General features: G+C 43.1%; 3 protein-coding genes and 1 pseudogene across 3 annotated transcripts; 2 read left to right on the top strand and 2 right to left on the bottom strand.

Moving 5' to 3' along the window:
• The first annotated feature begins 6,938 nt into the window (after positions 1-6,938).
• Positions 6,939-13,456, top strand: LOC129353075 (E3 ubiquitin-protein ligase TRIM17-like). Its single transcript, XM_055022275.1, has 3 exons — positions 6,939-7,169; positions 7,241-7,748; positions 13,318-13,456. The coding sequence occupies exons 2-3, from the start codon at positions 7,258-7,260 to the stop codon at positions 13,454-13,456; spliced, it is 630 nt and encodes a 209-aa protein (XP_054878250.1). The 5' UTR covers positions 6,939-7,169; positions 7,241-7,257.
• A 105-nt stretch (positions 13,457-13,561) lies between these two features.
• LOC129353038 (growth arrest and DNA damage-inducible protein GADD45 gamma-like) lies at positions 13,562-14,551 on the bottom strand. The gene is made up of 3 exons (XM_055022248.1): positions 14,435-14,551; positions 14,151-14,349; positions 13,562-13,776 (listed from the first exon to the last, which is right to left on the bottom strand). The coding sequence occupies exons 1-3, from the start codon at positions 14,533-14,535 to the stop codon at positions 13,663-13,665; spliced, it is 414 nt and encodes a 137-aa protein (XP_054878223.1). The 5' UTR covers positions 14,536-14,551; the 3' UTR covers positions 13,562-13,662.
• A 2,721-nt stretch (positions 14,552-17,272) lies between these two features.
• Positions 17,273-19,276, top strand: LOC129353037 (growth arrest and DNA damage-inducible protein GADD45 gamma-like; annotated as a pseudogene).
• Positions 19,277-20,082: 806 nt separating this feature from the next.
• Positions 20,083-23,852, bottom strand: nim1kb (NIM1 serine/threonine protein kinase). Its single transcript, XM_055022245.1, has 4 exons — positions 23,420-23,852; positions 22,498-22,773; positions 21,562-21,830; positions 20,083-21,459 (listed from the first exon to the last, which is right to left on the bottom strand). The coding sequence occupies exons 2-4, from the start codon at positions 22,769-22,771 to the stop codon at positions 20,695-20,697; spliced, it is 1,308 nt and encodes a 435-aa protein (XP_054878220.1). The 5' UTR covers positions 22,772-22,773; positions 23,420-23,852; the 3' UTR covers positions 20,083-20,694.
• Between the last annotated feature and the right edge of the window lie 700 nt (positions 23,853-24,552).

The following is a 24,552-nucleotide window of genomic DNA, read 5'->3' as shown; positions in this document are numbered from 1 at the left end:
TTGTGTCAAGGATTTTATGACCCATTATTTTTAATGCTCTGACTGACCCTGATTTAGTGCTGTTAGTTTATGGCTCTGCATCATCTGATCCTCTTACTGTCTTTATTATGTTACTTATTGCCATCTCTGTGACTCAATGACCTTTTGAACTATTCTATGATGGATTTCATTGAACTTCCCTGCTAAGTGGAAGAAATGTTTGCTTTTTATTATTGGCATGTTTAGCAAATGTATGGAAGCTCTCAGGGACAGGTCCTCCCTTCCACTTCTGTCTGTGATGATGCGATGTTTTCCTGCTGTCCAAACCTGTCGAATTTGCTTCCTCGAGTTTCTCAGACAGTGAAACTCGTGTTTCCACGTCCTGCCGAGACGCCGCTCCATACCATCAACCCATTGATTGGATCGTGGTGACAGACTTCCACATTCGACCTCCACACGCTGGCGGGGATCATTTCCAGTGCTGCTCATCACATCAGAGAGGGCGACCTGGATTCCTGCCGACCACTATAAGAGTGTCAAGACAAGGCCCATCCTGGGGTCCAGCAATCAACAGAACATCAGACCGAGGAGGACGACGAGCAACTTGCTGGATGAGGACGACTTACTTTACTGCTGCTGGTGTTAAGTGCTAGTGACCTCTGACACCGCAGACAGCCACGGTTCATTTCCTGGGTCTCTAAAATACCTTTATTATAATTGATGTTAAGCGCTAGTGACCTCTGACATCAGAGAGCCACGGTTCATTTCCTGGGTCTCTGAAATACCTTCATTATAATTGATGTTAAGCGCTAGTGACCTCTGACACCCACTGTTCAGGAAGTTGAAAGAGACGACACAAGGTAATACGGAAGAGACGAACATAACAAACATTGGTTGCTTTTGTACGTCAAAAGTCTCCCCAACCAAAGAACTATTGCTGTCCACTGGCGAGTGGGCAAAGTGGGGAGTCAAGATTAAAATAAATATTAAAAGAGTTCCTGAGAGGACAAAAGGAAAGACAAGAGAATTCATCATGGCAGCGATCACGCCTTCATCTTGTTCCAATTACCGTATTTTCACGACCATGATTATAGGGCACAGGTTTTATATACAATCCACGGTCACACTTCCCCCTTTAACGTTCTCATGGTGTTCTCTACTACATCCGCTTTACAACAGCAACACAAACGCGCCGCACATTTTGAAGAAAGTCTAAGACTTCTATGTGCGCCTTATAGTGGTGAAAATACGGCACAGACATTTGCTATTTTTAATTTGTTGTGGTTTGTGTCACTCAGGTGGTGGGGTTTCTTTCTCTGGCTTTCAGTTAACAGTTGGAAACAACTAGTTAAACTTGTCACACCGGCGCTTATTGTATTGGGGAAACTATTAATCTTGTCTTGTTGTTTGATTCCACTACTTAAAAGGTTGGTAGAAAGTTTCATTAATGTTCATCTCTTGAACTAAACTTTCCTCACACAGAAACCTGATCATTTCCATGACTCTTCCTCCCTGATGATGATGATGATGATGATGTTGATGACTTGGATTTTTTGTCCTCCAGTGATGTTGAAGATAATGTGTCATGTTTTTTGTTTTAATTAGTGTTAATCATTGATATTTTCAGGTCAGAATCCTAGCTTAGCTTTCCTATACTGCTTTGCCAATCGCAGAAATAAAAACATTTTGTTTCATCTGGTTATATGTTACAGTTTTTTTTTTCTGTTTTCATTGTTATGAATTATTGTGACGTGGGTTTTAGACTGAGTGATGTTGCAGTATAACTCAATCTAAAACCCACGTTTTAGATTAAATATTAGTTTCTCTTAAGCTTGACTCTTTTGAAACTGATTTTTTTATATTTATTCTTTTGGTTGTTTTTACCTGTTTTAATTTTTTCCTCCTTAAATGACTTTTGAATAACTTTTTTCTATTATTTCTTGGGATCTTCAATCATTCAAACACACTTTTCCTGAACAGCACATATAGAGGAGCGCCTCCCTGGCAGGAGGGGTTGCAAGATAAGTTTTCCTTCCTCACAAAGTGACATTGTTATGGGATAGACAAGGTTACTGCTGGTTGGTTTTTCATATCTTGCATATATGTTCATTTTATGTCTTGACTGTCAAGAGGAAGGTTGATTAATAATAAATATCTACATATTTATTTACCAGAAGATGGGATTGTCATGGGATTGTGTGTCATCTGCTGAAAAAAATGTCAAGAATTGATCAAATTTGATTTGAAACATTTCTGATTAAAAAACTTTTCTTTCTTTTTTGCCAGGAGAATTTCACTCAACACCAAAATACCATCATCACCAGTATTGTTGTTTTTAAACTGCAGATGTACAGATGATCCTCTAGAGGGCGCCACATCTCTGCCTCCAGACTGGAATTTTATCATTTCAAATTTATCATTTAAAATGATAAATATTTAAAATATAAATGTTTAATATTTTAAATATCATTTTAAATATTTTAAATCATTTTAATATGAAATTATTTCTTAAACAGCTTCCACATTGTGGCCCCATTAATTCAAAATCAGTGTGAAATTGTTCTACTGTACAGATGAAGCACATTCATCTTTATTACATTTGACCCCTATTTTATTTTTTAACTCAAAATTTTTAAAAAATGTTTATAAAATGTATTACCTCAGAGGATCATCACATTTGTTACCTGTAATGTTAAATTACATAAATTCAAAGCCAGGATCTGTTTCATTTCATTTTCACTTCTGACCTGAAATATGTTAAATACAACAAATTAAAGTGTGATATTTCATAACCTTTATTATTTACTCTGAACTGTTTAAATACACATTAAGTGTTTAAAGATGGGCTCTTTCATCTGGTTTGATTGTTTACATTAAATGTTTATTGCAACTGTTGGGAAAATAGCATTAAAATGATATAATGTTTGTATTTCTTTAAAAATAAAAACTTGTAACAAACAAACATCTCTTGTTTGTGGAAAAATACTTTGGTCTTTTCTGGTTTATAATCATTTTGTTCTACATATCCACCTAATAAACTACTGAGCTAAATTATTAAACAGTGCTGAAGCATCAATCACACTTTCACAGAAAATTAGCTGTATATGTTTCAATGTATATAATTGTTTACTTTAATCATATAAAATGTTTATTTAAACATAGAATCTTTCATTACATTTATGTTTATTACCTGAAACATTTTAGACGTCAAGTTTTACCCAGAATGTGATTCATTTCATCTCCTGTTTACATGCAACTTGAAGAGCTTGAATCAAACGTTTCATGAATGTTTACCACGTTAAATCATGAAATGAGAGAAAACAGACACTTCCACATATTTCAGCACAAATGTTTCCTGTTCCTCTTCAGAGTGTGCAGCCTTGCTGAGCTCCTCTCCTGGGGTTTCCTCCTGTGCCTCTCCAACTCGCTCCTCTTCTATTGCCTCCGCTGCTGTTTTATTTACCTCTTCTGGGGCAAATAATGACTGTAACTTGTTGATCCTCCGTGGTTTTGCTGTATCGCCTCTTTAATTGACGCGTGTGGGTCTGATGTTGTGGCGTTGACCTGGCAGTGACCCAGACTCAGCACTGGAACCCAGTCTGGATTGAGCTCATCCATTTCATACGTCGGTTTGCCTTGAAGAGGAGAAACCAGAACACACATCCCTATTAATACTGTACATTTGATAACACTAGTAAAATAGTTTACTACACAATAATGCAATAACCTTGTTGTCCACTGACAAAACTCGCACTATGCTACATAAAATATCAGCCCGACCTAAACAAGGCCGACCCACTTAAATGACCTCAACATGAGTGAACATGAGTAACCCGGATAAAATCAGAGCAAAACATGATGACACAAAACCAACAAAGCAAATTTAGACACTCAGCATGTCTGGAGCGAATTATTATTATTTTTTACATTTTTATTAGTTTTGTGTTTCACAAACATAGGAAATAGAACATTGTACACTGTGTTGTCTATCATCTTACATAAGTATATTATAAGGAAGAGAAACGAAAACAATTCCTCCCTCCCCAACCTCCCAAAAAAATACATAAATAAAAAAATAATAATAATTATAAATAAAAATAAAATAAAAAATAATTTTATATTTTTTAAGGATGAGATTGATGTTTGCCAAATTAAGTGTTGGAGGCAAGTCTCCCCGCCCAAACGAGTGGATAAACATGTCAGTAAGTTGTCCTACCACCAGGTGGCGTCATTTCTTATCAAATTCTGGGCAGAAGCCATCGGGTCCAGGATCTTTTCCGCCCTTAAGGGAGGCGATGGCTTCTCTGACTTCTTCCTGAGAGATTGGAGGCTTCTTGTTGTTCCTCTGTTAGGCGAGGGAGAGTCACTCCATTTAAGAATTTTGTCATTTTAACGTTGGATGAATCGCATTCAGACGAGAACAACCTTTGATAGAATTCCCTCATAATCCTATTAATGTCTGTCGTTTTGTGATGTCTGTCTCGATTATTGTCCTGTAATGATGAAATTGTGTTTGCTTCCCTTCTGCCTTTCGTTAGCCTTGCTAGTAGCCGGCCCGGTTTATTCCCTGATTGATTTAGTCTATGCTTAGCAAAGAAAATGGTTGATTCTGCTTGTTTTGGTAGGAATTGATTTAAAGCTGAGTGATCTGCTTCTAATTTTTTAGAAAGTGGTCTGGAAGGTGTATTTTTGAATTGCAACTCCAGCTGTTGTTGTTAGGATTCAAGTTGGTGTGAGTGCTCCTTCGAATAGACAATCTTCGTGGGAGCGTTCCGGCAGGCTGACGCACCTGAAGCGGATTTCTGAAATCGGCTGCAGGATTCTTAAGAAGCGGTGGAGCAGCCATTCATCGCTCGATGGTCCCACTTGTTGGTCAGAGTCAATCCCAAGGTTTGCCAAGCTTCACGTTGACTAAGGACTAAGTTAATCTTTATTGTTTTTTCTCAGATTTTGGATGCTCTGCCTGGATCCAGCTAAGTTACCACGCCCACCCGAACACTGACACCGATCGCCCCGGACTAAACGCTCTCGTCTGCCGCCTGAGCCCGCAACCTTCTCGGAGCCTTTGCACCAACGGATCCTACCTCCTCCTCGGCAATCCTCCATCAGATGATCTGTAAGCCCTTCCCTCCACTTCCCTGTCAAGATCCTCTCACTCCCGCTCCTACTAACCTCTCCCCTCTCCAAGCAGTACCTGAGCCGCCCAGCCGCTCCCGAAACCAGAGGACAACCTTGGCTCAACATATTCTATAATAACTGTAAATAAATCTTTGAACCAAAAACCTTCCGATGTCTAAACCTGCATGAGGGTAAAGAAACTCAAATCCAGCATGACAGTTGTACTGTTTTTTCTAAGCACAATTGTTCTTTAATGGTGGATTTTTTCAGAGCTGTGGTTTATGATATGACACTTCCCCTAATAAAAGCTTTAGCCGACTCCCAGAGCAACGAGGGGTCAACATCTGGAGTCTTATTAGTATCATAAATAGATTCCACTGATCTGTAATATAGTCAATAAAAGATGGATAGCTCAGTAAAGAGGGATTCATCCTCCAGTGACGAGAAGCAGGATCAGCATAAGGGGGGCTAATACATAGGATAACAGGAGAGTGATCGGAGATCGTACATGTGCTAATTGAACATTTTCTAACTCCATCCAATATCATTCTCGAAGATAAGAAGAAATCAATCCGAGAGAACGTCTGATGGGGTTGAGAAAAGAAAGTGTAATCTCTCTCTCTGGGGTTAGTGACTCTCCAGGTGTCATACAGTTCTAAGTCTTGGCAAAACTCTCGCAATCTCAGAGTTTTTCTTGAGGTTGTAGTGAATCTAGGAGGAGACTGGTCAACACATGGGTCATGAATGCAATTAAAATCCCCCCAGAACAACATATGGTGTATGTACCAATGCAATATTCGACAAACGCTTTGGGAAGAAAGCAGCCTCATATATATTTGGACCATAAATACAACCTATTAAAATGTGTTCTCCATAAAGATAACCTGAGATAAGAACATATCGACCATCACTGTCGCTCATAGTTTTCTCCAATGTAAAGGGAAGACTGCGATGGATAAGTATGGCAACTCCTCTACTCTTAGAGTTATGTGATGAGGAAAACACCTGGCCTACCCAATTCCTCCTCAGTTTAAGGTGCTCATTGTCAGTTAGGTGGGTTTCTGATAATAACGCTATTTTTGTGTTCTCCTTTTTCAAGAATGTTAGGATCTTTTGTCTTTTTATTTAGTTGATAACTTGGGATGTTGGAGATGGTGATATCAGGACGTCTCACCGCTGATACCGGGACACTCGTGTTTCCAGGCAGGAAAACAGTGAAACCAAAGTCTGTTTTCCATCTTTTTACCGTTTCAGTCGTGTGATCAGACATTACATCCAATAACGCAGCAAGTTCCAACCATCGCTCAATAATTTGAACTAACCTGGATTCAAAAATGTAAAATGTCTGTGAGAGTGGTTTAATCGGTTATGCATGTGGCCCCACAAGATGGCGCTCACATCCCTGAGTCTCGATCAGTGACGTCACGTTCCAGAGCTCTAATAACAGTTTGACTCTCCTTCACTTAAAACTTCAACTAGCAACCAGTCAGTCGGCTTTAATAGAGAGTAATGTCTGTGTCGCTGTTTGCCAGCTTTGGTGGAGGAGAATCATCAGGTATCAATAGTGGGAATTTCTTCTACTGTAGGAGATTTTATTGTTATTCACCTTATTATGATTTATTTTATTGTTGTTTTCATTTACAGTATTTGGATTTAAAGTTTCAGTTTGGAAAAAAAATGTCACAGAATTGATCAAATTTTGTCGAAACATTTCTGATTAAAAAACTTTTTGCCAGGATTTCACTCAACACCAAAAACTACCATCATCAATGAAGGGAAAACACATTCTTACATCAGCAGCCAGTGTGAAACTGCAGATGTACAGAAAATCCTCTAGAGGGCGCCACATCTCTGCCTCCAGACTGGAATTCAAACAGGAAGTCTTGGAAAAAATGAGCAGGAAACAGTTGAGAGAAAAACTGATTGAGTAAACACCCTGAGGATGAACTCTGACACCTGCCTTCGTCTCCGACTGAAATCAAACTGAACAAGGAGAACAGAGAGAGAACTGAGCAACTAGACACTGGAACACACACTGCTGCAGGAGGAACAACAAGCAGATCAAAGTGAAAGTAAGTTCAGAAAGTTTCTACAGGAGAGAAACTGACTTCCTGGTTTGACGTTCTGTCTGCTGTGGTTTCAGCTTCACTCTGAGACAAAATGGCTTCCAGATCAGACAATGATCTCTGCTGTCCGGTCTGTCTGGAGATATTTAAGGATCCGGTTCTTCTGTCATGCAGCCACAGCTTCTGTAAGGAGTGTCTGCAGAAATACTGGAGAAGAGGAACTGGTCGCTCATGTCCAGTTTGTCGGAAAAGATCAGCATCAGATGCTCCACCCTGTAATCTGGCTCTGAAGAATCTGTGTGAGACTTTCTTACAGCAGAGAGAGCAGAGAGCTTCAGAGGATCTCTGCAGTCTGCACTCTGCGAAAGTCAAACTCTTCTGTCTGAACCATCAGCAGCCAGTGTGTCTCGTCTGCAGAGATTCAGAAAAACACACCAAGCACAGATTCAGACCCATTGATGAAGCTGCTCAGCAACACAAGAAGAAGCTTCAGGAAACTCTGGAGCCTTTAAAGAAGAAGCTGGAGCTCAGGAAGAAAGTTCAGGAGGAGTTTGATCAGACAGCAGAACACCTGAAGGTCCAGGCCCGACACACAGAGGCAGATTAGGGAGCAGTTTAAGCAGCTTCATCAGTTTCTAGCAGAGGAAGAGGAGGCCAGGCTGGCTGCACTGAGGGAGGAAGAGGAGCAGAGAGGGATGATGAAGGAGAAGATGGAGGCTCTGAGCAGAGAGATAGCAGCTCTTCAGACACAGTCAGAGCCACAGAGGAGGAGCTGAGAGCTGAAGACGTCTCATTCCTGCACAACTACAAGGCTGCAGTGGAAAGAGTCCAGCGCTGCCCCCTGCTGGAGGATCCACAGCTGCCCTCAGGAGCTCTGATAGACCAGGCCAAACATCTGGGCAACCTGGCCTTCAACATCTGGAGCAACATGGAGACCATGGTGACCTACACTCCTCTGGTTCTGGACCCAAACACGGCTGGTAAAGAACTCCATCTGTCTGAAGATCTGACCAGTTTGACTGCAGGAGGGAAACAGCAGCTTCCTGATAATCCAGAGAGATTTAATTATTACTGGTCTGTTCTGAGTTCTGATGTTTTAACTCAGGGAACCACAGCTGGGATGTTGATGTTGGAGACAGTAAATACTGGAGACTTGGAGTGTTAGAAGAATCTGTTCAGAGGAAGGGAATCATAGAGTCTGGATTGTTCTTAATAGAGTTCTATGAAGGTGAATATTCAGCATTTTCTCCATCAGCTCCTTCCACTCGTCTCTCAGTCCAGAAGAATCTCCAGAGGATCAGAGTGAATCTGGACTGGGACAGAGGAAAGCTGTCCTTCTCTGATCTGGATACTAACACACATACACACCTTCACACACACCTTCACTCACAAGATGTTTCCATATTTCCACACTAATGAAACCTTAAAGATGGAACCGATGAAGATCTCAGTGATCAAGCAGCAGCTCTGATGATCCAAATCAAAACTTATTGATCAGATTGAAACTGTGAGTTTTAAAGAGGAAACTGGAGATGATCTGATCATCTGGAGACTCTTCATCTCTGACTTTCCAACTATTGATTCCATGACAGCAGAAATTAATGTCAACATGTTTAATTAATGCGTCTATTTTTAGCTGCTGAGTGATAAAACTGAACTACTGAATGAATCTGAAATGACCTTTTCACTTCCTGCTAAGTGTTTATTAGTGTTGCTTTGACTATTCCCCTGATCAATGCTGTGTTTATACTTTCTATCATCACTTTTATGATGCAGTAAATACCAGAAAATCCTGTGATAATAATCCAAGTCCATGTTGTCCATGGTTAATCCCAGCAGATTTTAATCTGGTCTAGAGACTTTCTGTTCAGTTCAGTTCCAAACACTTTGGTTCATCAGAGCTTCATAATCCAGATTATCATCCAGTTTGTTACCATAAAGGTTTCAGATAAACTGTACATGATGTTTGTGAAGCAGCAGAAACTGAATCTTGTTGCAGTGTTGGAGCTATTCTCTGTTATTTTTAGTTAAAGTTTAGAGTGTAGATTATTTAGTGTATTTTGTTTGTTTTTCTAGTTGATTTATAATCAGAGTGTTCATTTTGTTTTCTAAATAATTCACTTAAGTAGTTAATTGATTTCAGTTTGGGAAGTGGGTGTGTTTCACAGTATAAATATGTAGGGTTTAGATAAGTCTTGAGTTACTTTGGTGGTCATATGGTTTTTTACCTGTCTGTCATCAGTCAGTTTTATCAATGAGAACAGGTGCAGGAGTTAGGGCAGGTTTATCTGTTGCTTCAGTGATTTCTTCTATGAAGTCAGTTTCAGCTGGTGATGTTGATCGATTTGCTATGAATCCATTGAAAAATTATTCCTGGTTCCTTCTTTATTATTTTTTTATTTTTTGCATTATTGTTGCACCTTTGTGTTTCAGACATCAAAGTGATTTAATTAGCTGCTACTTTTATCTTCTGCTTCATATCAGAAATCTGATTGTTGTTACCACACATCTCCACCAGGTGGAGCTGTTTCACATCTTATCAGGTCTCTGATGTTTAACTGTTATATTTTATGCTTATAAGTAGTTCTGTGTTGTTGTTTTTGTTGTTTTTTTTTTTGTTGTTTTTTTTTTTGTTTGTTTTTTTGTTTTTTTTTTAAATGGGGATTTCTAAAAAAAGAAATAAAAAAAAACATTTGTGGATTTAAAAAACTGTAGCCAGGATTAAATTATCAAGATCCAGTTTTCAAAATATTTCCATGTCACATTTATTAAACTGGAATTAAAGTTCTGTTTTAATGTTTGACTCACAAAAGGCGCAGGAGTTTGTATTTGTATTAAAGTACTTTTTTAAAAAGTCATTGAAAGATTCAACTTCACACATAATTTTAAAATGTTTTTTCTATATATATGTTTTGTGGGTTTAAAAATGTAAAAAATGTTTAACTTTTGGAAATTTTAAGTTTCAAATGTCTAAAGTTTGCAACTTGTAAACTAAGAAACATCATTTTGTTTTCTAGAAAAATAGATATTTGGTGGAAAGTAACTGTTCTTCTGTATACAATGTCCTTCACACACTATTGTATATAACTATTAATAATATGCGATACTTTTATAATAATATTCAGGCAATACATTAAGCCAATGTGATTTTTTTTTTTTTTTTTTTTTTTTTTTGTCAGCTTAAAAGCATTTTTTGACTTTACAAAACATTAAAAAAATAACTTTAGGATTGGTTTTATAAAGTCAGTTACATCTTCAGCATCAATCAGGCCAACCAGGAAGTGTCCCACCGCAGCAGCCAATCAGAATCCAGTTCTTGTTGCCGGGCAGAGCAGATGATCAGAGCTGAACTCTGATTGGCTGTTCTGTCTTCCTTTCAGTGCTTCCTGACCAGATGATGTCCCTGCGTCCATATGGTGGACCTTTGTGACTCCTGTCAACTTCTAAAGCTGCGATCCCTCCCCCCTCCCCCTCCTGTTGCTGAATGGGGAGTGAACGCCATGCTGTCCTGCCTAAGCGTGCCTTTTGTTGCGCCTCCTCCGCTCACTCTGGGCTCCAGACTTTGTTTTGGGTGAAAGGATCCGTCTCAAATGTCCTGGTCAGCCTGCAGCAGCAGCAGCTGCTCCAGGACGGCGCCATTATTCCCCACAAAGGAGAGGCGACGCGCCCCTCCCACACTGCTTTCTGCTCTTTGTGTCCATTCATGAGGCTGCCTGCAGCTTTTTCTGAGACTTTTATTTTTGGAGAGTTGCACAAACAAAGAATATCATAAAACTGCCTCAAAGCAGCTCTCCTGTTTGGAGTTATGGTGCAATTTATTCTCTGAAGAATTAGAAAAAAGTTAGGATTGGGGTGTTGGGGCCACTGAGGAAATAAACATGAAATTACGAGAATAAACTATTAAGAGAAAATAGTCGTATAACGTAACATAACTTCTGTTTTAGCATATCTTCCTCCATTGTAGCTTTTGTTGCAATTAAAATTTAAGCACAATAAATAAAACTTTTCCATCAATATTAAGGAATTTACTTAAAACAATTTATTTTCTTATTTCAACTTAATTCAAGATATTTGCACTAGAAACTGGACTAAAAGGTCTGTTTTTGCAGTGTACTATAAACTTCAAAGATACAAGTAAAAGTCCTAAAATTTGACTTCTGCTTTGAAAAAATGACATTTTTGCATGAATTGCTGGAGCAGTGAAAGTGCCAGTTGTTCCACTCTGACCCTCCCGGCTGAGTGCAGTCGGGTTTGTTAATGTAATTAGTGACCAGGTTCATTATGAGAGCCGGGAATCAGCAGCTGCTGGCGGAGGAGCCGGTTTGTGTCGACACACGTCTGGAATGAGAGCAGGAGACATTAGCATAGCTAGCAGACAGTAAATATCTGAAAGGCTGTTTTTCTGCACTGTAATTCATCTGAAACAGACGTGCAAAAGCATTCACATTCAAACTGTTACACAGGATGCATAGAGGTTTTTGTGTAAGTAAATCCATTCTACGGTAGCCCAGAAGTGTCAACAAAAAGCCACAACTGGAGGTATGCTAAAATAGTTCTGATGCTAAAACGGAAGCTATGCTAAGTTAACTTGCTAGCATAACTTCCATTGCTATGTTTGCTGTTGTGATGTTGCACAGAATTTCAGAAACATGCAATAGAAAACTTGTTTGGGCTGCAACACAGATGCATTTTGGTGTTTTTTTTTCTAAAATTGCTAATGATTTATGACATAAACAAAATGTTTGTGGATGAAGCATGATAAACATACGAATGCAAAGGAGAGTAAAGGTCAGATCCTGTCCAGTTTGAGTTTCTGTTTGGTGTTTTTTAGATGTTTCGGTCCAGCAGAGACTCCCGTAGCCCATCGTTTCCATCTGCTGCTGGTTCTTTGTGTTGAGCAGCAGCAGCTAAAGGCTAAAGGTCAAAGGCCATTACAGGTTGATCAGAGTTCAGGAGGAGCAGCTTTGTCTCGAGGTTAAACAGGAATCTGTAGCTGAACGCTAAGCGCTCCCTCCCAGATGTCAAGCTCCTGTTACACAATCAGATTAGAAAAGAGGAACTGTCCCTTTAAGTGTGCAGCTTAGTGAGGTGATGTAACGCTGACTTCATGTTTCTGCTGACTTGCTGTTAGCCAGGATTAGGCTCTGAATGCATGAACGGCAGCCGGCTGGTGCCCGGCACACGGCCGCCTCCACGCTTTTCACCGCGTCACGAAACTGGTCGATTTAAAGGACTCATTTAAAGGACTGTTTCCCCTTTTAAAATGAACAGATTCTCATTTATTTGCAACGTAGTTCTGATTAGTGCATTGGTGTCTTACAGCCGTAGTAGATCTGAAGCATGATGGGTAAAAAAACTAGAATCAACTAGAAAAAACAAAATGATAAAGAAAAAACACTTAAAATGTGAAACTAAAGCAGCAGGAAAAAGTTTATAACCACAAAAACAGATTAAAATAATTCAATTTAACTTAGTTGTAAAAAAAGAAGAGCCGGTGAGCAAATCAAAGTTTTATTGAATCACACAAAACAACAATAGAGAATAAACAACTTTAACACATTTTTGAGTAAAACTGAAGTTGCATTCTCCATTTTTCATGTCGTTTTGAATTCATGAGTTTTAGATCAAAAGTTTCATTTTCTTCAGAATTTTATTCACCAAATTTCTTTACTTCAAATGAATTTTAAACCATTTTGTGAACCTTTTTAAAGACAATATTTTAGAGAAACATTGTTTCTATCACAGTTTAAACATGAAACTTTTACAGAATTAAAAATATTCCGAACTGGATCAAAATAAGGCAGAATAACAAGTAATTGTCTCTAATTTGCAATCACCTAATATTTAATTTTTTCCTGGTTGAATTGTTTAAAATTAACATTTTATAATTTACATCAGAATTGCAGGAACTTTTTCGTACAAATTTTATTCAATGACTGTTTAAATGTTTTCATCAATAATTTAATTTAGTCATTTTCTAAAGTGAAACCTTTAGATTAGACTTCTCAAGATTAATTTTTGTCATCGTTAAACTTCTAAAGTGAAACCTTTAGAGAATTAAGACAATTCTGGAAAGTGGGAAACATTTGCGCCGACTGCAACTGCTGCCATGTTGCTCAGCCGAAGACGAACATCTGAAAAGTCTCTTTCCAAGATGGCCGCTTCTTCCTCTGCACCGCTTCTTCTCCTGCTGCGCGTGCTTCTCCGTGGCGACGTTCCGCTCCGCGGGAACCGCGGGTCGCAGAACTCGCCTCTTCTCCTCCCTCTCCAAACCTCATCCGCACAAAGAATGAGGGTCGACGGTGAGCCGCCCCCCGCCGCGTGCCCGGCCTCGTTCGCAGAAAGAACCAGGCTCATCTTGGCACGGGGGCCCAGGTGGGCCCGGGGGGCTGCGGCGCCCGGGCCTGCCGGCTCCTCAGGAGCGCCCGGGAATAGAACCGGAACCGTCCCGGTCGGGACGAGGATCTCCAGGTGTGAAGGGATCAGGCGGAGAGCCGGGTCAGCGCTCGGGGAGGCTGATCTCAGGAACCCAGTCGTTCAGCCGCCGGCTCTCCTCGCAGAACAGCTGCAGCTTCTCCAGAGCCGGGTCCTCCCAAGACCCGTCGGCCGGGTTCTGTTGGAGCCACAGGAGGAGCGTTAGCAGGGAAACTGAGCTGAGCAGGGCCGGAGCCACGACTCTCACAACGGGGCCAGAAATCAAGCAACAAATGGACTATAATGCCATGAGGATCATAATTTTACATGTTTGGAAAACAAACGTAAACAATCAAACATGGATAGAAATTTAAAAAAATATATTTTGGACTAATAATTTTTCTAAGTTGAAGACAAAAGGTAAGTTTATTAAAATGTCTCCAACCCAGTCTCTTTTTTCAGTGTAAAAATGAAACATATTCTGTAGTTGCAGCTCATTTTCTCCTGTGTTATTATGAGTCAGAGCATTGCAGCCCCCCGGAGCCCACCCCGTCGTTCCGCCCCTGCTCGTACCGTGATGAGGACGCAGTGCGCGTCTTCCTGCTTGTCTCCCACGATGGCGGCCAGACGCTGCGTGTCGCTGACTCTGACGATGCTGATGTCGTTGTCGAAGCAGAAGGACTGGATGAGGGTGAAGTGGATCTGCAGGGCCACGTCCCACTGGAACTGCTCGTCCGTGGCCAGGACGCAGAACGACACGCTGTCCGGGTCTCTGTGGACGCAAAACGCTCTTCCTGTTAGCAGCTGCTGAGACAAACTCACACATGAAAGCATGAAAAAGCAAAACGTTTTCTCACTCTGTCATGATCTTTGCACTTTCATAGACGCCAACAGTGAGGCGGTGTTCGCTCTGAGCGCAGACCAGAACTTCCTGCAAGGACTTTCCAGGAGACTTCATGGTTTGTTGAGCTCAGAACGTGAAGAGGAAATAATTTGTGCTTCCTAAAAGAGTCTGTGGGCTTTTATACGGCGGAGCCGGCACGCGTTCATCGCCTGATTGGTTCCCTTCAGGACAAAAGCAACAAGCTGCTGCGACCCCTCCCCGCCCTGAGGGACGCCTGCCTTTAGAAAACTCAGAAAATCACTTGCCTCGTGTCCAAAAGGGTTTAGATAAAAACGAAGTTATTCATGCAGCTGAAGCTCCGACATGATCAATCTAACAAGAAAAAAAACTTTCTCCAGCTTTTATGGAAACAAACTGAATATCTCTGGATCTAAAGAACAATCCAGTCAGTTATTACAGCCTGAACCTGCAGACACACATAGAGACGATTGTAAAGTCAGTCTTCTATCACCTGATTGTTGGAATACAAAACAAAATATTTAGTTTTCTCACTTCTTTTTAAATAACTTTTCATTCTTTTGTTTCTGACATTTAACAAAAAAGAGTGAAAAATGGTGAAAACTCTTCTTTTTATCAAAGTTGAGTTTGAAGCCATAACTTTTCTTAACTTTGACAAATATATATACTATATATATATATAAACTAGCGATCAGGCCTGAAACTTGTGCTGAACTCTGACCTGAACCTTCAGAGTCACATAAAGACATTTACAAAGTCGGCCTTCTATCTCCAGACTGATGTCTCGGTGAGATCCAGAGAAACTCGTCTGAGAGTTCATCTCCAGTCAATCCGTGTCTAACATCAATCCGGCTGCACCGGATCCAGAATGCAGCAGCTGCTGGCCTGACTAAAACCAGGAAGCTGGAGCCCAGAGACGACCCGAAACTGGTTCTGTTCAGTAATTTATAAACTAACTGCATATTAAAGATCTGCTGTTGGATCCAGACCTCCCAGATCTTCTGGTTCTGGTATAAAAGGAACCAGAACCGAACACGGAGAAGCAGCATTCAGCTTCTATGCACCACAAATCTGGAACAAACTAAATCTGGACTAAACCTGATATTGATCTGATATTGATACATAAGAACTGAATCAATGATCTGATGTGAAACATTTCTATTATATTTAGTGTTTATGATGTGAATCTATTTGAAATGTTTGACACAAATGAACTGATTTATTGTGGGTGTATCTCTATGATCAGCGCCCCCTGCTGGTGGAGGCGTTTTCAGCTTCAAATAAAGTGATGACAGTTTCCACGGTAACATCTCCGTGGGTCTTTCCACAGCGTGTTTTCTCCCTGTGAGGATCAGGAAGTGCCACGCGCCGCTGCTCAGTCCGGGCGCGTGGCATCTGTGGGCGGCTGGTCACGTGCTCTGACCTGCCTTTATCAGCGCCGTGGAGGGTCACCATCTGTCCACGAGTGGGGGGGCGGCGGACAAAGCAGCACCTGCTGGTCCAACAACCCGCAGCCGCAGCAAAAGCTGCGGCGCCGCAACTCCAGCAGATCAGAGGCGCAAACGGAACAAAAGCTGCGGTTGGATGTGCACGCGCCTCCAGAACCGATCAGCATATCACAAAGTTTATTCATATTTAGCAATAAAAACCTTTTCAGGAGAAAGTGAAGCAGTTTGGCTGAATATGGGCGCCACACTTGGGGCGCCAAGCAAAGGCGGAAAATAACATTTTATATCTTTTAGTTTCACAAAAATGCGAATAAACATGTTTATGCATGTTTGCATGTTGAGTTTTATGCCACTAAAGTGGCGACAATAATTAATTTTTGTTATATCTGTTGTACCTGCAGCAGATCTGACATGTTTCACCTCAGACTGAAGCGGATCCAGGCGGTTCGGTTCGTTTGGACTTTCAACTTCATCAGACAACAGGCTGCAGAATTTGCAGGATCGCAGACAAAGCGGGCCGAACCGCCGCAGGCTCTGCGGGTCAAACCGCGACCCCCTCCGCTCATAGCGACAGTTCTCCATCTGCCGCAGAACAATGGCGCTGAATCCATCAGCGCCAACCTGTGCGCCCCTCCGCAGCTATTCATGCGGCAGCAGGCGAGATGCGGGTTTCACTGAATGGATGCAAATTAGAAGAGGGGCAGAATTTGCGCTATTGGTGCCCAAACTGGCGTGAAAGTGAAATCAGGATAAAGTGCATCTTGAAATTCAGTTTATTGAGAAAATGGATCTTTACTCTGAAATCCTGAAGGATCCAGTTTCACTTGATTTTTTTTTTACTGAAGTTTGATTTAAAGTTTGGATCCTTAAAGCAAATTAAAACAAAACCTGATGATGTGGATTAACAGCTGATGAGCCACGCGCAGTTTGCTCAGTTCTGGCACGCGCTGCGCATTTCCATTTGTATGGAGGCGATAAGAGGAGGAGGGGGGTAATGGGGGTAATGAGGGGTAGGGGGGGGGGTAATAAAAGTTGGGGCTTCTGTGGAAACAATGCTGCTGGTTTTACGGTCCACAGATGGTCCGGTCCACCTGCGCCGCGGCGTGGGGGCGGGGCTTCCCACTTCCGGCTGCATCTGAGCAACAAACGCGTGAAACCAGGAGATGCTGCAACTGCAACCAGCAAAACAGCAACAGCTTAAAAGTGACAGAAAATGTTTTATTTTTGTGAATTTTATAAATGCATCACAAGATTTCTGCAAACACTAACACTTTAATCTGCTCACATTCTGCACAAACTTCATATTTTCCTTGTGTTTGACGTCATCGATGCAAAGATTTGGTTGGTTTTTCGGACAGCAGTTTTCACATGAATTGGTTTTATTTGTGGTTTTTTTCAGTGCATGAAGTGGGAAAGTGAAGCTGCTTTAAAACTTGAAACCTAAATATTTTCCTTTTGTTCCGCGCAGGAGGGGAGCGCGTGACCCCATCAATCTGCCACGAGCCAAAGTGTGACAAAAGCATTAGCACATCAATGCGCCTTTCAGCCGCAGCCAATCAGCTCGCGCCGCTTTCTCTGCGCCACGAGCTGCGGGTCTATAAGAGCCGCTGCGTGGAGCCGCTGCGCTCCAAACGCTCTTCCTCCTCCCGGAATATCCTCATCCTCACCGCCTGCAACATGACCTTTGAAGAGGTTCTGATCCAGAAGCCCGCAGAGCGCGCTCAGTGCGCAGGCGCAGCTGGAGGAAGTTCTGGTCTCGGCTAAAGAGAACCAGTGTCTCACCGTGGGAGTTTATGAAAGCGCAAAAGTCATGAACCTGTAAGTCTGGAGACCCGCTGAGGCTCGGTTCGGTTCGGTTCCCGACCCGGTCTGACCCGGTTTTTTCTTTGCGTCCACAGAGACCCGGACAGCGTGTCGTTCTGCGTCCTGGCCACGGACGAGCAGTTCCAGTGGGACGTGGCCCTGCAGATCCACTTCACCCTCATCCAGTCCTTCTGCTTCGACAACGACATCAGCATCGTCAGAGTCAGCGACACGCAGCGTCTGGCCGCCATCGTGGGAGACAAGCAGGAAGACGCGCACTGCGTCCTCATCACGGTACGAGCAGGGGCGGAACGACGGGGTGGGCTCCGGGGGGCTGCAATGCTCTGACTCATAATAAAACAGGAGAAAATGAGCTGCAACTACAGAATATGTTTCATTTTTACACTGAAAAAAGAGACTGGGTTGGAGACATTTTAATAAACTTACCTTTTGTCTTCAACTTAGAAAAATTATTAGTCCAAAATATATTTTTTAAATTTCTATCCATGTTTGATTGTTTACATTTGTTTTCCAAACATGTAAAATTATGATCCTCATGGCATTATAGTCCATTTGTTGCTTGATTTCTGGCCCCGTTGTGAGAGTCGTGGCTCTGGCCCTGCTCAGCTCAGTTTCCCTGCTAACGCTCCTCCTGTGGCTCCAACAGAACCCGGCCGACGGGTCTTGGGAGGACCCGGCTCTGGAGAAGCTGCAGCTGTTCTGCGAGGAGAGCCGGCGGCTGAACGACTGGGTTCCTGAGATCAGCCTCCCCGAGCGCTGACCCGGCTCTCCGCCTGATCCCTTCACACCTGGAGATCCTCGTCCCGACCGGGACGGTTCCGGTTCTATTCCCGGGCGCTCCTGAGGAGCCGGCAGGCCCGGGCGCCGCCGCCCCCTGTGGCCCCCCGCGGGTCCCCGTGCCAAGATGAGCCTGGTTCTTTCTGCGAACGAGGCCGGGCACGCGGCGGGGGGCGGCTCACCGTCGACCCTCATTCTTTGTGCGGATGAGGTTTGGAGAGGGAGGAGAAGAGGCGAGTTCTGCGACCCGCGGTTCCCGCGGAGCGGAACGTCGCCACGGAGAAGCACGCGCAGCAGGAGAAGAAGCGGTGCTGAGGAAGAAGCGGCCATCTTGGAAAGAGACTTTTCAGATGTTCGTCTTCGGCTGAGCAACATGGCAGCAGTTGCAGTCGGCGCAAATGTTTCCCACTTTCCAGAATTGTCTTAATTCTCTAAAGGTTTCACTTTAGAAGTTTAACGATGACAAAAATTAATTGAGAAGTCTAATCTAAAGGTTTCACTTTAGAAAATGACAAATTAAATTATTGATGAAAACATTAATAAAAAAATAATGAATTCTGATGTAAATGAAAATATAATTTGAAACAATTTAACCAGGATAAAATGAGATTGTAGCTGTTTTTGATTAGTTTAATGTTTTTAGTTAATTTCATTCTGAAGACTAGAAAAGAAATATTTGGAACAAAATGTTTTTATACCTGCAATTCTGATGTAAATTAATTAATCTGAAGTTATTTAAGCTGCATTTTTGCTTATTTTGACTTAAAATGCAAAGCTTATAAATTTTTTTTTTTGCGTAGTTAAACCTTTAAAGCTTCTGATTTCACTTATTGGACAATTAGCTTGACTACACTGTAAAAATACCTGACATGTTTTAAACTTGTTAGAAATGATAGTTCTGTCAGTGAAAATACTGAATAAAATCCTTGAAGCTGAATTTCTGGTTTTCATTTTCGCTGCTGGATGAATGAAGCTTCGTTCTTCACGGATCAGCGCCTTCATCTGCATCTCTATGCGGCTCCACACAATAGCCGCTCCGCACAGAGGGCCCTTTGTCTGGGCCGCAGATGTCTCCGGGCCGCGCCGCGCCATCTGCCGCTCGGGGTCGGCGGGGTCAGGTGGGCGGACCCAGAGGGGAGAAAGCCACACCAGGAGGGAGGGTCGGCCAGCTGCTGGCGTTTACCAAACTTTCACCAACTGTGTGACAGTAAACAGCTCAGACGCTTGGGGCCCTCAGGGGCCCCTGCTCCCACCAGTCAGGCTGGAAAAACACAGAATGAAGCTTCAAGTTTTGCTGGATATTCCTCATTTTCATGACGCCACATTATAAAAGAAAATTCCCAAGTTTGATAAGTTGATTTGGAAATTATCAACCTGTTTTTTTTTTCTAGAAATAAACTTTTGCATCATATCAAAAGGTCCATAGGAGGGAAAAAAATCCTCTCAGTTTGGAAACATTTGCAAGATACTCAGGAGTTTTATAGGAAATAAAAAGTTAAGGTTTCACAAATTTCCAAACGTTTATTTCTTGAAACCAATTGAAATGTTTGAAACTTAGAAATGTTCAGATAGATCTCAGAAATTGACTTTTTTTTTTTTTTACACAACCTCACAGCTGGTCAGCATTTTAGCCGAACTGCTACTTTCTGATGGTACGATTAGACAACAGATTAAATGCGGAGCAGCAATAGCAAAGGAGGCAGATTAGCAAAGCGCGCTAACAACTGACGATGTCCTTCAAGCTGTTTTTATGGGAACGTCAGGAAATTCAAGCAAAACAAAAAAAACACCTTTCACCTCAGTCATTTTATTTCTCGTTTTTCAGGCACTTTCATATGAATAACAGAAAAGTTTCCAGCGCTGAACTCGGAGTGTAAAACGTGAGTCTGTGAAGTTGAAGCTGCTAAAGGGGAGATGATGAAAGTTTCCTTCGTCCATTTGGGTCTCAAATAAAAACAAACCAGAACAATAAAACACTCAGCCGTTTTTTGGCAATTCTTTTCTTGGCGTCTAGAAAGACATGATTGGTCCAGGCAATGGGCTGTGCAGGAGGCTCCACTTCTGCTTTTCAAAGCTGTGCTGTTGTGCATCTGTTTGCAGACATATCCAGGTAAACGTTGAGGTGGGGCTGAGTCTGGATTTAAAGACTAAACTCTGGTTTTTCAGAATGATGTGATTGGGCCACAGGCCGACCCGTCGCGGTCCGTTATGACAGCACACAGAACTTGGAGGTGTGCCTGAGGCCCCTGTAGGCCCGCAGCCCCTCCCTCTTGGGGTCCCTCACCATGCCGCGGACCACAGGCGGCGAGTCGCAGCCCCACCTCTTCTGCGTGCGGTGCAGCAGGATGCGGTAGACGCCGGTGACGGGGCTGCGGCTGTCCGTCAGCTGGTGGTTTCTCAGGTGTTCGGCGGTGAAGCCCAGTTCCTCCAGGGCGCTGCGCACCTCCTCCTCCACCTCCTCGTCCTCCGGGTTCCCGCGCTCCGACTCCAGCAGGCTCTGCAGCGGGCCGGGCGGCTCCGGCGGCGCCAGCGCCCAGGGGAACTCCACGGGCAGCAGCCAATCGCAGCCCAGCATCTGGTCGACGGCGTAGCGCTCGGCGGCGACCGGCTTCAGGATGCCCCTGATGAGCCGCTGGCAGGGGCCCGGCACCCAGGGCGGGACGGCGTAGCTGGCCTCCATGATGCAGCGCCGCAGCTTGCCCATGGTGTCGGCCCGGAACGGCATGCTGCCGGTGACCATGAAGAACAGCAGGACCCCCATGGCCCAGACGTCCACCGGCGGGCCCAGGTAGCTGTCGTCCCGGAACAGCTCCGGGGCGGCGTACGGCGGCGAGCCGCAGAACGTGTCCAGCGCGCTGCCGCGGCTCGCCACGCGCGTGCTGAAGCCGAAGTCGGCCACTTTGACGCAGCCGGCGGAGGTGAACAGAACGTTCTCGGCTTTCAGGTCGCGGTGGATGATGTTCAAGTTGTGCTGGAGGGGAAAAGACCGACGGGTCAGAACTGGTTGGACGATAAAATCTCCAGAATAAACAATAATCACTGCTTTTATGTTTTGCTCTGAAGATTCGGCCACCATGTATTTGACGGCAGAGAGGATCTGGGCGAAGGTGATCTTGCTGGCGTTGTCGCTCAGCTTCCCCTCGGTGCAGATCCGGTTGTGCAGATCCCCTCCTCCGGCGTACTCCAGCACCAGGAAGAGGCGGCTGGGCGTCTCCACCACCTCGTACAGCCGGATCACGTTGGGGTGCTGCAGGCTCTCCATGCTGCTGATCTCCCTGGACAGCAGCCGCTGGGCCTGGGCGTCCAGCCGCGTCCGGTCCAGGATCTTCAGAGCCACTTTGTCTGTGAGCAGAAATGTAAACTTTCAAGATGGCCGCCATGGTTGTCATTAAAAATTACTTTTCTGCTCTAAAATTGATAAATAGATGAATGTGTTTCGTAAGCTACATGTTTTCAACAATAAAATCAGAAATTTTTTCTTCATCTTGTTTTGTTTACTGGTGGACATTTTTCAAAATGGCTGCCATGGTTTTAATGCACAACATGGTTTTAATGCACAACACAGTAGCTATCGCCAGTGGTGAACACAGCTAACCGGAGAGGTAGCTTCACTAACTAACTGTTTAACCCTATACTCTGAGCTAGCTAGCTAATGCTAACCACATACAAAATCTTTGTGAAAGCTAACGCTAAACAGCTGCGCACATAAAAGTTAGCAGAAGCTAATTCTAACCATTAAGTCGACTGTCACATGATGTTTAAACTTATTCCCAAAGTTGAAAATTATTAATATGCAGCAAAATCAGAAAAACTGATTATGAAGAAAGAAACAAACTGACAAAATTCATCTAAAATATTCAATCTGGGAACATTTCAAGGGAAGAATTGGTTAGAAATGGCAGCCATCTTGAAGTTCAAGAGGCTAACGTACAATATGAAGATGCTAATAGCTAATGTATCCAAGCTCTGCAGTGATGAGTGGGATCACCAGGTGAGGTTCTGATGGTACCTTTGGTCAGGGCGTGGAACGCCAGCTTGACCCTGGAGAACGTCCCGTAGCCGATCTCCCCTCTGACCTTGTAGAAGCCCACCCTGCGGCCGATGATCAGCTCCTTGACGGTCTTCTCGTCTTTGCACATGGCCGCCGTTAGCTTCTGCAGCGGCGTGAGGCGCAGCGAGTCGTCGGGCCGCTCGTCCTCATGGCCGCCGTCAGAGCTGTCCGTCAGGCTGTACAGGCTGTGGCTCAGCCTGGTGCGGGTCAGCTGGTACTGGCTTCCAGGCATCGCTGCCAAACACACACACAGGAGGAGTCAACGACCCCAGAGCCGTGCAAAAGTCTTAAACCACACATTTATTTTACTTCAAAACAGCCTGAAAGTTTTATTAAAACATAAAATGACTTGTGTTTTCCTGTCAATCAGATCTTAATTGACTAAAAAATGATTTGAACATCCCATCCACCAATGGTGATGAGCTCATCACCAATGAGCTCAGCTTTTTGGTCCTTAGTTGCCGATTGTTGCTAAAATGCATCAAACCCAAAATTAGAAATAACTTTTGGAATATTGATGTTGTTTATTTTAATATAGAATATGTGGAAGAAAGCAATAAAATATATATTTTATTGCACCATCTAGTTCTCATTTACTGATTTTAATCAGAACTCTATGTAATTCACTCTCCGACCACTAGGTGGCATCAACGCACTTCTAATATAATCCCAGAGGAAAATGTATCAACCACTAAAGAGAGTATTTACACACCATCTTGGATGTATTCATAACAGAATGGGTATGATGCCAATTAGCATCACCAGTCCATAAAGGAACAGTTTGTAGCGTCTTTATTTCTGGATTCAGATCCATTAATAATCTCACACTGGCTTCTATTAGGACAAGTTTCTGCAACCAGATTAAAAATAAAGATCTCACCAGCTGTCCAAAACGCCCGTCTTCTTCAGAACATGGCCGCGGACGTAGTCCTCTCCCAACAGTCCGTTCCAGACGGACCCAGAGAACCAGAACCTGCCGACATGCTGAGGTCAGAGCATCGCCGCCTCCACCTGCTTCCTCTGCAACAGAGAGCTGCAGACTGTTGACTCAACACGCGGCAGACAGGTGAGGAGGAGGAGGCTGAGACGACCCACAGGCCACGCCTCCTCACCGCTCCAGAACAGGACGGCGGCCAAGATGGTGTCCATGATCGCTAATCCTGTTTGAGCTCAACTCTGACCCGCCACATTTGAACCGAAACACACAAAAGCTTCTGGTTCTGCCTGAGTTTCATGTTTTTAAATCATCATAAGGTGGGATATTCATCCAGTCGGAGGTCAGGCGTGTGGCAGGAAACGGTTTCACTCCCTGGAAGCTCGGGAAGATGAACCGTTATGCAACGGCATTAGCCGATGTTCTGGTGGAGATTAGACCAGAGTCCAGTTTGGAGCGCGGCTGCAGAGCAGAGATAAACAGATTAGAAGATCAGAACCTCAATCCAGGTGAGAACACCTGAGCAGCAACGTGGCTCATCGTTCAGCTGGTCAGATTGAAAAATGGACACATTCTGCATATTTACATTCAAATGCTGAAAGAAAAGATACAATTACAGATTAATTGCTACGCAGCAAAAGGTGATAAATAATTTCTTTCTTTTTTTAATCAAATTTGAACCAGGTGAAGCCAAACAGCCACTGCAGGAGTTTTAATTAAAACATTTTTACACACAACTTCTTCTGTAAAAATTGTTTTTTTATCTTAAATGCATAATGTGTAATTTGTGTATTTTTAAGAGTTTTGACTGAATTATTGTGTTGAATTTGCTGGTTTCCAGTAAATTATTCTTTTCAGAGCCTGATTCTCTAATTTATTAAACGATTAATCATTAACTAGTTGATTAAGATGATATTTCTCCTGATTGACACCATCAGCTCTGCTGATCCACCTCATTTGCTTTTGCAGCTCCTCTTTAAATCTCTACCACGGTTGGGCAGTGTTGGAGTCGGGGGTCATAGTTCAGATATTATTAGTAAAAACAATACATGGTTGCCACTGTAACATGTCTAAACAAC

Source organism: Poeciliopsis prolifica, unplaced genomic scaffold (assembly GCF_027474105.1).
Source record: "Poeciliopsis prolifica strain line A6 unplaced genomic scaffold, Auburn_PproV2 SCAFFOLD083, whole genome shotgun sequence".
In the NCBI taxonomy this organism is placed as follows: Eukaryota; Metazoa; Chordata; class Actinopteri; order Cyprinodontiformes; family Poeciliidae; genus Poeciliopsis; species Poeciliopsis prolifica.
Note: the sequence above shows the minus strand (reverse complement) of the source record. Positions and strands in the feature narration are given on the sequence as shown.

Bases quoted from the DNA above. Each gene is read 5' to 3' on its own strand.
- nim1kb (XM_055022245.1), bottom strand. From the start codon at position 22,771: ATGCCTGGAAGCCAGTACCAGCTGACCCGCACCAGGCTGAGCCACAGC. The intron at 21,831-22,497 runs GTACCATCAGAA...TTCTGCTCACAG, and splicing joins GTTCCACGCCCTGACCAAAG to ACAAAGTGGCTCTGAAGATC. The intron at 21,460-21,561 runs GTGGCCGAATCT...TTTCCCCTCCAG, and splicing joins TCTCTGCCGTCAAATACATG to CACAACTTGAACATCATCCA.
- LOC129353075 (XM_055022275.1), top strand. From the start codon at position 7,258: ATGGCTTCCAGATCAGACAATGATCTCTGCTGTCCGGTCTGTCTGGAG. The intron at 7,749-13,317 runs CCGACACACAGA...TCTCTTTCCAAG, and splicing joins GAACACCTGAAGGTCCAGGC to ATGGCCGCTTCTTCCTCTGC.
- LOC129353038 (XM_055022248.1), bottom strand. From the start codon at position 14,535: ATGAAGTCTCCTGGAAAGTCCTTGCAGGAAGTTCTGGTCTGCGCTCAG. The intron at 14,350-14,434 runs GTGAGAAAACGT...TTGCGTCCACAG, and splicing joins AGTGCAAAGATCATGACAGA to AGACCCGGACAGCGTGTCGT. The intron at 13,777-14,150 runs GTACGAGCAGGG...TGGCTCCAACAG, and splicing joins CGCACTGCGTCCTCATCACG to AACCCGGCCGACGGGTCTTG.